At 42.5% G+C, this 13,040-nt stretch overlaps 2 protein-coding genes across 2 annotated transcripts; one reads left to right on the forward strand and one right to left on the reverse strand.

The window, feature by feature from the left end:
- The first annotated feature begins 113 nt into the window (after positions 1–113).
- rpl5a (ribosomal protein L5a) lies at positions 114–4,047 on the forward strand. Its single transcript, XM_067605437.1, has 8 exons — positions 114–269; positions 602–671; positions 791–906; positions 1,000–1,134; positions 1,353–1,555; positions 2,272–2,449; positions 3,580–3,668; positions 3,874–4,047. The coding sequence occupies exons 1-8, from the start codon at positions 267–269 to the stop codon at positions 3,974–3,976; spliced, it is 897 nt and encodes a 298-aa protein (XP_067461538.1). The 5' UTR covers positions 114–266; the 3' UTR covers positions 3,977–4,047.
- Positions 4,017–12,927, reverse strand: dipk1aa (divergent protein kinase domain 1Aa). The gene is made up of 6 exons (XM_067605435.1): positions 12,278–12,927; positions 7,870–8,004; positions 7,468–7,575; positions 7,204–7,380; positions 6,928–7,059; positions 4,017–6,750 (listed from the first exon to the last, which is right to left on the reverse strand). The coding sequence occupies exons 1-6, from the start codon at positions 12,329–12,331 to the stop codon at positions 6,070–6,072; spliced, it is 1,287 nt and encodes a 428-aa protein (XP_067461536.1). The 5' UTR covers positions 12,332–12,927; the 3' UTR covers positions 4,017–6,069.
- Positions 12,928–13,040: the final 113 nt, after the last annotated feature.

A 13,040-nucleotide genomic window follows, 5' to 3' on the forward strand; every position in this document is an offset into this window, starting at 1 on the left:
AAACTGTGTAACATGATAATGTAATAAACTATACTGTAATCTTCTGTCATCACCTTGTTCACCTTGAGCAAAGAGAGAACACTAAATCAGTGTAGCAGGACGTGAATGAGGCCCTGCTGCCCCCTGTCGGTTCGGGTGTGCTGTCGTACTCCGGTGCAGCAGGGGGAGCTGCTGCTGCTGCAGCAGCAAAAAACTTGCAACGTCAGGCTTCCGCAACCCAGAGACGACTTCAGAGTCTGAGAGGAAGAGAAGCAAAATCCCCCAAAATGGTGAGTGAAACGTCTCGATGGATGGTCAATACAGGCAGCGTGTGTGTGTACAGATGTTTGTGATAGTAGGCGAGTGTGTTTCCAGCGGTGTGAGGGTTAGATGCTGCTGGATGTCTGCGGCTGCTCGGCTGTCCGGCCCGGCGAGCCGCTCAGCTCCAGCGTGGCGCTTCATGAATGGCTGATGAAACCTCCTGCAAATCCAGAGCATTAAATAACCCCACTTATTTAACCTCAATTACATGCCAGTGTCAACACTGTGACGCTTAAAACACGTAACGTCTGCTGTGTTAATGAACGGAAATGTAACATCTTGACTCTTCTTTTCTTGTCAGGGTTTCGTTAAGGTGGTGAAGAGCAAGGCCTACTTCAAGAGATATGAAGTCAAATTCAGGAGAAGGAGAGGTAAGTACACAGTCCCAGTACACCAGCCTGCATACTGAGCATGCACCAGTAAGTTAGGCTCTTAAGTTTGTTTAAAAGCAGCCTATAAGTGACCCCTGGCTTTGCATCTTGTTTAACAGAGGGCAAAACTGATTTCTTCGCCCGCAAGCGCCTGGTTGTGCAGGACAAGAACAAGTACAACACACCCAAGTACCGGATGATTGTCAGGTTCTCCAACAGGGACATCTGTTGCCAGGTCAGTGTCTGAGAGACTTGAATGAAACTCATGGGCTCACATTTTGAAACAATGACCTGATTCACACTCTCCTGTCTTGTCTGTTTTTTCCAGATTGCCTATGCAAAGATTGAAGGAGACCAGATTGTGTGTGCTTCTTACTCCCACGAGCTGCCCAAATATGGCATCACTGTAGGCCTCACAAACTACGCTGCGGCCTACTGCACCGGGCTGCTGCTGGCCCGCCGGGTAAGAAAACACGTAGAGAAATCTGCAGGTGTCAGCAGCCAGCACATGAATGTGACTGTGATATTTGTGCTGAAACAGCAGGTCAGACGTCAGTTGTGTACCATCAGTGTTTCACAACCGGTCAGATTAGTCATCAGATTCCAAGTTAGTTTGTGGAACAGATTTTTTTTCTCATCGTCCATCTTATTCATGTGTTTTCCCGTCTCCTTTTTTCTCAGCTGTTGCACAAGTTCGGCATGGACCAGGTGTACGAGGGCCAGGTGGAGGTGACGGGGGATGAGTTCAACGTGGAGAGTGTGGACGGTCAGCCGGGTGCCTTCACCTGTTACCTGGACGCAGGCCTGGCCAGAACGACCACAGGGAACAAGGTGTTCGGAGCGCTGAAGGGAGCAGTCGACGGAGGGCTGGCTATTCCTCACAGGTCTGTATGAAACAATGGCTGGTAGGATGTGATGTGGTACACGCTGCTTAATATTGATGTTAAAGACTGATTGAGGGTTTCAGGTGAGGGGTCAGAGTGTTGATATGCTGCAACAACAAGAATGTGTTCTTAATTTTACTTCCAAACAAAATCTGTCACCAATTCAGAGTATAATGAAAGAGTTCAGTTTGCGCAGAAATACACATTTTTGCACTAAATGGAGCCTCACAAAAGCATATTTTTCATACCTACACATGTGTGACTGGTAACTGACTGGTGTCCATGTGGCCGAGGTGGTTCTTTGCTTCTTGATGATGATACAAAGTACGCTGAGCAAAATGTAGTTGGTCCTTCATTTGCATTGGCTGATGTTTACTGTCCTTTCAAGACGGGGCTGAGAGAAGCAAGACGAACCAAAGCACACGTCCATCTTTGAGTTATCGGTTGACGGATGTAATCCATCAAAATAATATTTGATGGCTGTTGCTTGTAAAACATTTTTTTATTTACAGATTTAAAAGCCATATTGCACACATTGATCATTTTTATCTGTTTTACAAATGGTTTGTCCTCCCAGGATGACTAACAGAAGAGCAGAATAACTATAATGACATGATGTTCTGTAAAAATAAAAGAATCATCAAGTGTTTTGAAGTGCTGAATTGTCAGACTCTGTTAATAATCCAGATGTGATCTCTTCTCCTTCTTGTTTCTAGTTTAAAACGCTTCCCTGGTTACGACACAGAGAGTAAAGAATTCAACGCGGAGGTGCACCGGAAACACATCATGGGCATGAATGTGGCCGACTACATGTCTTACCTGATGGAGGAGGACGAGGACGCCTACAAGAAACAGTTCTCTCGCTTCATCAAGAACGGAGTCACACCAGACACAGTACGTTTAAGGGGACACGTGAGACGTCAGTAGAGCGTCTGTGGCCATGGTTACAAGTGCAGCATCCAATCTAACGACCAGACTTGCTAAATATGAATTCCCCTGAATTATAAATCTTGCTGAAACGGCTGAGATGTATGAAATGACTTGTCAGGTGATTTGACGGTCCAATATAAAACATTACAGATATATTTGTAACGCTACGCTGCGACAAAGCTGATATATTCAATTAGGAATTTTGACTTTACTATGTATGACTAAAATAAACTATATTTTAATTTATTTCTTCAAGTAGTAAATTATCTAGTAAAGTACCAACAGTAGGAAACATGGGCATTGATATTCAGTATTAGCTTATATGTTTGCCAGTAAGTAATGCCAACAATATGTTTTGAGGTAGTTTATAAAACAGTCTGTTACATAGTTTGTCCACCAGAGTGCACTGCACTTTTTAATCTAAAATATCCCACTCAGTAAATATATTGATCACAATTCATTAATTACCTAATTTAAGGGATTCTCAACACTTGTTTATGTTTTATCATTATTATTTTTTCTCTCTGATATTGGTCTGTATCAGTGGACTCATACTGCAGTTTCATCCAAAACATCTCTGAAGCTCAGTGTGGAAATGACTTGTCACGTCTCCACTGTTGAATCATTAGTGCACATTGACACGGCTCCAACCACAACTACAAAGGATATGTACAATGCCGTTTTCTAAAAATAGTTACCATTTTAAATATTGCACAGGTGCCAAATCATGTATCAAACTGTCAGATGCAGAAGCAAATTAAATCTGGTCTGATGCTGCACGTAACCACAGCCTCTTCTGCTCTTACACACTGTGGTCAATCGATAGATTCCCCAAAGTTTTCTACCCACTCTACGTGTACATTAGTCAGAGCTCATACATTTATCAGTAGTTTGTCACTGCTGTATTTACTGGTTCTTTGCTTCTTGATGATGATACAAAGCACGCTGAGCAAAATGTAGTTGGTCCTTCATTTGCATTGGCTGATGTTTACTGTCCTTTCAAGACGGGGCTGAGAGAAGCAAGACGGATCATCGTGCGCAGAGTGAAATGTATCGACTTGGTGCATAAACATGAATGTGTTTGTTCTTTTCAGGTAGAGGAAATGTACAAAAAAGCACACGCCGCCATCAGAGCAAACCCCGTACACGAAAAGAAACCCAAAAAAGACATCAAGAAGAAGAGGTGGGTTCCTAATTTCCACGTTATTTAATCTAAATGCCTACATCACACTATTGGGGAAAATAACCGCCCTCATTCAACGCCAACTCCCTGTCAAGAGTACTGAATAGCTTTAACTGGGAAGATCCCAGTGCTGAGCGGGCAAACATTTCCCACCGCTGTTGTGCTGAATGTTAATGGTGCTGCTGTTGTCCCTCTTTCCGGGCAGGTGGAATCGCGCCAAGTTATCTCTGGCACAGAGGAAGGACCGCGTCGCCCAGAAAAAGGCCAGCTTCTTACGAGCACAAGAACAAGAAGAAGGGGACGGTTAGGGGCTCGGCGTGGCGCTCCACCACGAAGACACAACACACATCACAGACAAATAAATTTATTGCAAACTCAAGCTTTTCTCTGTGTCCGTCAATACTTGTGTGTATACTTGGGAATGTCACTACCTTGTTTACTTTTGATTCATGTTCAAATTACACCCACGACTAATATCGACAGTCATAATCTTTTAATCCACACAACAACTCAAAGTATGATGGCTTATGGTGTAGTAGTGTATTTGACAGATTTGACAAGTTACAGTGAAGTGGTATGCAGTTTTAATTGTGCAAAATCATGCTGGTTTCTTCAATAAGTAAACACTTTTTTTTTTTTTAAACATTTTTAAAATTCAAACAGCAGTGTTGACCACACGCTTGCTCAGTTTTCTGGAAATTACAGGTCCATGTCTGTTTTTAAGTGGTTAAACAAGTCGCTACTCATTCACTTCATATCAGCGACGTCTGGAAGGGATCATGAAAAGTCATCTTTTTCTACAGCATTCACAAAATTTGATAAAGATCACCACCTTCAATGGTGCTTTAACATTCATAAAAATGATTTCAGCGTTTTCTCTTATGGCACTGTGACAGGTGAAATCCAAAAATAACATGATTATAGTACATTACCACAAATCCTCTTCCTAGAGAAAAAAAAATACAAGTAGGTAACATTCACAAATATACATTAACGTTTCTCTTCGTGTCAGTGATGCAGCATTGATGATGTCACTAGGGTTACAGGTGTAGAGACTTTACAGCATAGTGAAGAATACTGACTAATACTGACAAATACCTTCATGTTGTCCATTTTTAAGCTACTGACCCGACATGTTATCATTCCAATGGATGACAAATGAGAGGAAAATCCACCACGATTCTCATAACAGCTTCAGTGCTCCAGGAAAAGGATGAATTCTTGCCATTCTTCCAATACTCCTTCATTTGGTGTTGCTGACTAACATGTTAGTCTGAAGTCGTCCATAAGTGCCCAGTTGGGTTGAGATCTGGTGATTGTAAAGGCTGTAGCACATGATTCACATCTTTTTCACGCTTATTAAACTACTCCATGACCACTTGTGCTCTGAATGGAAGCATCTGCATTCATGTTTCCACACTCATTTAAAAGTTTCTCCTTTCATTTTTCACCCATCTGTACAGTGCTCAATAGCATCTTTAAGTCCTAAAATCCCATTTTAGCTCACAGCTGAGTTTGAAAAGCGAGCTTGGAGGAAGGAAATTTGGGGAATTTTATAACAAATAACATAAAATAGTGCAATTTCATTTGGAGATGAAAAAGTCAATTAATTGGTAACTATTTTGATAATTTATGAATAAATCATTTAAGTTTTTTTTTAAGCATAAGTGCCAAAGATTTGCTGGTCCCAACTTCTCAAATGTGAATATTTACAGTTTTTCTCAGTCCTCTGTTATAAATTTATCTTTGGTGTTGGACTGTTGGTCAGACAAAGCGAGCAATGTGAAGACGTCACCTGGACTCAGGGAAATAGATCAAAATGATTAATCAGTTATGAAAATAATCTTAGTTGCAGCCCTAATTTCATTCCATTGTAAACTGGAGCTTTTTATAGCTATAATCACTCCTTCATAATCCTTGTGTTCCTCAGCTTCTCTACGATGAGCCATGTTGGCCCGGACATAACAGCATGATTTTTGCCAGAGAAATAGCTGTTTAGTCTTCCAGCGCACAGAGACTAACAAGAGTAAAACACTGTTTACAAGTTTGTTTTTCCAGCAGTGCCCCCGAAACATTCCTCTGTAATGAACAATACAATACAATACACTGTGGTTGAAAGAACTATTTTAAGTGTGACTGATGGCAACATGCAATCTTTCAATTTCAACATCTCAAAGTACTCAGACATATTTTCCAGGCCCCGAACTTCTGAAACTGGAATTCTGAGATTGGGATAGAGGAGGTAGAGTCTCCATCGGTCTGTCCATTCATTAGTGTTGACAGTTGATAAAAACGACTTCATTAAATTTGCTACTCTTACATGTTGTATCACAGCATTATTACCACTCAGCTCCATCTGAAGAGCTGACTGGTATTATTTGAGAAGGACTTCCTCTCCTCGTCACGAGTCCTTGGTGTGTGAGATCTGTCTCCACAGCAGAGCTTTCAGGTTGTTGAGGATAAGTGAGTGCTCCATGTTCATCTGTCCAGCATTACCCTTTAGAGCCATACAGGCGTACAGCTGCCTCTCGAGTTCTTCTCTCAGTGCTGACGGTGCCCCACGCAGGAGGTAATCCTTCAGTGTGCTGCATGCTTTTGCCAAATTTGGCTGGACCGGCTCCTCCCTACACCGTTTCTCTGACACGTCGCAGGACGTCTGGCAGTCCACCCCATACAGGCAGTCGGCATCTGTCTCACACTTGAGCGCTCGCATGGTGCGTCTGAACTCATCCTCAGGAACCACCGCTTTAGCGTTAGTGAGGCGGAGCTCGTGGTGGTCAGTGTAACCAAAGTGTGCCGCTGCCAGGTCGCAGATCAGGAAGCTGCCGTAGGTGCCATGGAAGATGTCCTCCACCAGCTCCAGCAGGCCCATGGAGATCTTAGCTTTGCGAGGCCATGAGGGGGTGAACCACTGGTCCATAGTGCGCTGTACTCCACTAGGCACCCAGGATACAAGCGGCCAGGGTAGAGACAGACCGTACAGGGGCCCGTAGGGGACACGCTCCGTCATGTAGAGGTCCCCGCAGTAGCCCAGGAGGCGAGGAGTGTGTCCACGGTCCTGGAGCAGCAGGCCCAGCAGCACCTCAAAGAACACAGCAGAAACCTGTTAATCTATCTGCAGCTGGATTCAAGTCTAATTTCCCGTTAACACACACACACACACACACACACACACACTCGCTCTTCCACACTGAGCGATAAGACAACAACAGGTCAGGAAAAGTTGTTCATTTTCCTTTTCAGCAGCCCGTTTTTATACCTCGTCCATCTGTAGGAGGGCCCATGTAGAGCGGGCTTCTGGCAGTGACACCCGTCCGTCTTTGTTGCCATCGGCGACAGAGAGGATCTGGCTGACCAGGCTGGCGAGGTTAGCCTGCTCTCCAAGCTTGGACTGGTGGACAAAGAAAGACAGAAAAAATGTCATCTACTGTAACAGAATGCAACTGAAAAAATGTTTCAGGCTTTAGTCCTTCACGTCTCAGACTCAGCACAAACTGTTCTGTAGTTTCTGAACATCTCGAGTAAGGTCGCTTACCTTGAGGTGATTAAAGACCATCTCTTTGAACTTCTCCACTGATGTGCCTCTGGTGGGCTTGTCAAACACGGGGGCCTCCCTCCGTGGCTCCAGCTCCTCGCCCAGCTCATAGTGCACAACTTCCCCCAACTTACAGCGAATAATCCCATCATGGTCTCCCCAACTTCCTGTATACACCTGATCAAACAGTGGTAAAGGATGGACTATAACCACACAGTCACATGTGTTATTCCCAAAAAATATTGATGTGAAATGATCTCTTACCTGGTTGTTTGGCAGTGTTGACAGACACCTGCTCATGTAGAGTGTTTCTTTATCACACAGACTACGGCAGGCAGAGCCATCGATGATTCCTCTCCTGTATTTATCACACTTAGAGAAAGACAGAGAGAGAGTTCAGACAAGTGTGGTTTATCTTCAAGTCTTGTCCTCATTTTATTCAACTCAAATAACATGTTTTGCTCGCCACAAAGACATCAGAGGTCAAGTCTGCATTTCAAACCTGAGAAATCATTAGCAACCACTTCTGAATTCCTGAAACTGACATATTACATCAAACACGTGTGATGCTCATGCATATAGTGGACAACGTCTTTGAACAAATTGTGGTTATAAGTCGATTTTAAAAATAGAATAATGAGATCTAAACAGAACGTGATTACTCACAATAGCGTTTTTGCACTCGTGTCCTCTGCACAGCTCTGTGTAGGCAGAGTATTGCACGTAGAGCACCCAGCTCCCCACCAGCACAGTCAGCCATGTGAGGAACAGATACTTCACCCGCACAAAGGAGATCCGAGCCTGTGGAGAGTGAGCAGAAATGGATCAGATCATGAAAATGTTCTTCCCTTACAGTCAGACTGACCAAGCATAGATTAGTCCAATAATCTCTGTATAAATAAGATCACCCTACTGTGCAGTCCTCACAATTTTAATGTATTTTCTCAATTCATGTTGTTATGAAACTACATTTCTGTGTGTCCATATTAAGATGTACTACCTGTATTAACGTGTTATACAGGCAAAGATACAAACAACAGGTCTGCACTTCCTAATCAACCCTAATCACATAATAGGTTACCATGGTGACAGCATGAGGGGTGACCAATAACAAGGTGCTGGCTGGCTGATTAGTTGCCGTTTGCAAAAGTAGCTCGTTAAACTGGAGAACGGTTCTGAGGTGCAGATCCAGTTGTTCCAATGTGACATGCCAATCTGATTCATGAAAAAAATCAAATTACAGCCCGTGTCACAGGATGCGCATCACATGTCTTACAATACACTCTTGGACAGAGGTCCTGTTGTTCCTGTGACAATGTGCGAGTTAATGCAGTCAGGAACTTATTTAAGTGTAGTGATAAAAACTCTTAAATATAGTAAGACCTCACACTTTGTGTAGATAACATTGAAGGTGCAAAGACTTACAGAAAAACCTCAACTCAAAAGAAAAACTAAAAGTGAGGCAACACAGTTGAAAAGAATAGAACAAGATAAACATGTAGATCTACAACTAATGACTTATTTCGATCCATTTACTATCCTTTTTTTGAACATATTAGGTATTTACACTACAATGCCAGAAAATAATGAATTCCCATCAAATGTTACCAGAGTAATGTCTTAGAATTGCTTCTGAACAACATCTGAATGAAACATTTCAGTCTTGCATTTATAATCTTATAAAACTGAGTAAATCAAAACAACTCTTGTAACAACTCTCAAATGATGAAACCGTATAGAGCAAATATTTGCTGGTATCCAAATAAGAACTGATTTTTATTGACAAATCTATTAATCATGTCAGCAGTACATACAGTCAGTGACTACTATGAAATACAATTGTTAATACAAGTGTGAATGTGAATATCATCCGGTGTGTGTTTGTCCATGTTGAGTAAAAACATGCAGCGGAGCGGTGAAATAGAATTTAGGTCAAACTTGCTGTGTCAGCTACAGTTTGTGACTTTTTACTAAAACAAAACTGCAGGGAGTTTTTCTGCAACCACTATTACTGCACTCGGGGGATAAAGTGATTTTGATTCTCACTCTGATCACATGGCAGGAACAGCTTATGTTGTGTATCTTGGCAGCGAGCTGGGCTCCTCGATTCAGCTTCAGCACTGTTTCCAAATCCCAACAAAATATGCACCCGGTGCGGCAGGGACAGAGTCGAAAACCTCTTTATCTTTGGTGCGCTGTGATCACTGTGCTGTATAAACAGCTCTGGTCTGGACAGAAGATCTGTCTGTTTTGGGCTCATATAAACTGAGGCAGAAAGTAGAGAATCAGAGCAAACGGTCTAATTGATGTCATTAGTTTAGATTCATTAGAATTTTTAAGGCGTGTGACTTCTTTGCAGGTCTTGAACATGATAAAAACCTTTATGAGGTCTGGGGCTTTTTCATGGAGTTTGTTCCCATAAAATATGCAACACATCTCCACTTTGAACTACAGACTTCACAAAAAAGCAAAAGGAGGTACAGGAAAACCGTAATTTCCTTGCCTCGCTGTCCCCTTGGTATTTTTTGCCAAATCATCCATTACAACTTTAACAGCACATAGAGGTTAGAACCAGAGAGACAGCCCCTCTTCAGAGCTGCTGTTTTTCAACGCTGTGTCCTGAAGAGATGAACAAACAGATAGTTGTGGGCCTCCAGGGGGGACACAGGAGGTATCAGGGGAGTACAAAACAACTACACACTACTATCAGATCATTTGGCACGTATGTGGGTGCTGTGTGTACATGAATGAAACACACACAAACAATATGGTGAGATAAAGGACAATGTTTGAAATATACGGAAAGCCATTGAGGCCAAAAATATGTGAAACTGACATAGTAACGGGTGACTGACTTTGAGTCATGTGCGCATGCTGCCTGTTTAGTGTGTCTTGGCAAGTCTATGCAAACACATGATGTAGCCTCGAAGTTAAAGAAGTGAAACCCGAGCAGCAGAAAGCTTAATCCGTCCCTTACTCTCTATGGTCCTTCACAGTGTCTCTTCTTCTGTGGAACTTAATATGTGGTGTCTGTCTTAGCTAAGCTAGCATTAGATATTCACTGATCCCATTTAAGTGTCAAAAAGGTTGACAAATATAATCTGAAAATACCATATACAATGAAGTAAATGCAAAAATTTGCTGTACAGTAATGTTTAAAATAAAGTGAACCAGACTTGGAAACCATTGAAATAGATCAAAATAAAATCTACTCCTGAATGAAAAGGGTGTAAAATATCTTAGTGTACAGACAGTTGAGGTTACAGCAGATAATGAAGACACTGATGATAACTGAAGCCAGTAATAATTAATGCAGGCAGGAAAACGTCTCACAGAAATCTGCACAAAACCAGTAGTACAAACTGTAGGGTTACCTGCTGTCAGCAGTTATATTCAGTTACTCGGCATTAACCCTCATGAAGTATTGACTGTCTTATAGTCCAGCCGCTGCAGCAGGGACAAAAGACCTGCAGTATCACGTCATCTTCCTACACTGTGGATGGAGCAGCCTGTTGCTGAAAGACCTGATGAGGCCCTTAGGGTTTCATGTAGGGATTGGAAAGTATTGTCCATCATTTTCTCTCCCATCTCCTCTATCAAGTCCACAGAACTCCTCAAGACAGAGCTGTCTGTCCTTTGAGATGTCCCTACCCCATTACGTACTGTAGAAGACAGCTGATGCTGTCACATAACCAAAACGTCTTTACAGTGCTTATGAATTGCAATGTTAGTATCAAAGAAAGACCCAAAACTGTCTGTGCAAAGCAGGAAGGACACAAAATCTGAAACTCTCATGCTGCTTTTTGAACTCAAGTAGATCAAAAAAATGCTTTGAAATTCAAAAGCTCTTTTGTCCTACTTGAGTTTAAATAGATTTTTAGGAGTTTAGGGAGTGCAAGGTTAGCTTCAGTACAGAAGCTGTGTGTTAATGTGTAGATGTGGAGTCTGTTCCAAAGAGCAGTAATGGACTTACTGGATAAACTTGGATAAAATCTGGACTCCCTCAAACCCTGAAAATGGATCGGTCTGTTCTGGGTTTTTCTCAGCAAATCTATCCAGATAAGCCTGTGAACTTGCTTCTTAGAACAACTCTGTGAACGTTGGTACAAACCACACACCATATCCTGTAACAGACCTCTGCCAACAGTATCTGAACTGAAGTAAGATCAGAAATATATGAATGTCTGACAAGTATAGTATATTCTTTTCCACTTTGCAGATACAGGCGCTGTGCATAACAGCAACCTTGGCAAATGACATAATACTGTATAAAAACTCACACAACACCAGTGTGGCTAAAAATACACAGTATATGCTCACTTCCCCTATGAATAGAGAAATCTTCTCTGCCAATATGTTTCCCCCCCCTGAGCTCCACATGGCTCAGCTGTCAGAGGACTTCAGTAATCAGACTGTTGTCCATGCCCAAAGTTGTACTAAACTGACTGTTCTCTACTATATGTTTTAATGCAGCAATATGTTTACGCTTCCCTAGAGCAGATGCGACCCTGTATTCTTGCCTTAATGTACTGGGAGTAGTTGTTGGCAGCAGGCCAGCATTACCCAATTCTGCAAATTCAACCTTTATTATCCAACCAAAAGGATTACTGCTGCTCTGGCAATACTGGAGGAGATGAAACAATTGTGAGCGCTGAGTGAAAGTCTTGGAAGCCAATCAGTCAAATGTGAGGAGCAGAAAACTTAAAAAAAAAGATGAAATGGTCCCGACAGCGATTCCTCCCTCCCTATATTATAAATCCTGGCATTACTACAATTTCTCCTGAGCTACTTCACACAGACACTGTGGTGGGCCTATTCTCTGATCTGTGTTAACTCTTCTGGATCAGCTGAAGGATTGTCAACTTAATCTTTCACCAGCAGTCACATTCCTCAGGTATTATGAAACCGGCTACTGTGCCCATCAGAGCAGGCTAAGGACGTAAATGTTTACTGCCAGCTGTCAGCCTGATGTGACACCTCGACGACCCCCCATTACACAATCAATGCAAACACAGCCCCGCTGCACATAACGCTATCACAATGTATGGAGCAATGATCGAACAGTGATATTTACCTGGAAGTAGAAAGACTTTTTCACCCAGGCCCGTGGAAATAGACCCTTCGCCATCACAAAAATAGATCATCTCAATACGTGGACCTGGCTGAGGGAGACCATCCAAAACACACGGGAGGAGACGTCTTCCAATGAGTGCAAAACGCCTCGTTCAAAGATCAGGCACAAATGAATGCATATTATCTGATTTCGGCCCCCGACTGCCGGCTTGTCTTGTCCGTGTGAAGCGGTCTGATATTAACACTTTGCCTGCGCCTCTGCTCTTCGCAGCAGCTGCTGATTTTCAAGCAGAGCAACATACCTCCAAAAGCTGGAGGGGGAAAAAAACTAAACGAAAGGTTCAGGGCGCAGGCGCAATTTGTTCTGCTAACAAACAAACCGATCTGAAGTTTTCAGGTCAGTAACCAAACTGACGCAAATGTGTCAAAGTGCATTCATTCACTTGTGCCGCACAATCTGCCTTCATATCAGCCAGCGAGTCATTGTGAATGTAGTGTGTGGTCGCTGAAGTCTGGGGCTGCTGTCAAGCTAACAAGCAGCAGTATAACAAACTTCCGCTGCGTCTTTCATAATTAAAAAAAGTGCCCAAAAGCAAAAAAAATGACTTCCGGTCAAAACATGCAAAAATTAAAATGACTTGTCACAACTGCATTATTTTGTATCGTCACAGAGTGGCTGTAATTTCACTTAAACTCTGCTACGTCACGGTCAAGCTTTGCTAATGTCATCTACGTAGAACGTGTCTGACCGTTAGCTTATATAT

This window comes from Thunnus thynnus, chromosome 12 (assembly GCF_963924715.1).
Source record: "Thunnus thynnus chromosome 12, fThuThy2.1, whole genome shotgun sequence".
NCBI classification, from domain to species: Eukaryota; Metazoa; Chordata; class Actinopteri; order Scombriformes; family Scombridae; genus Thunnus; species Thunnus thynnus.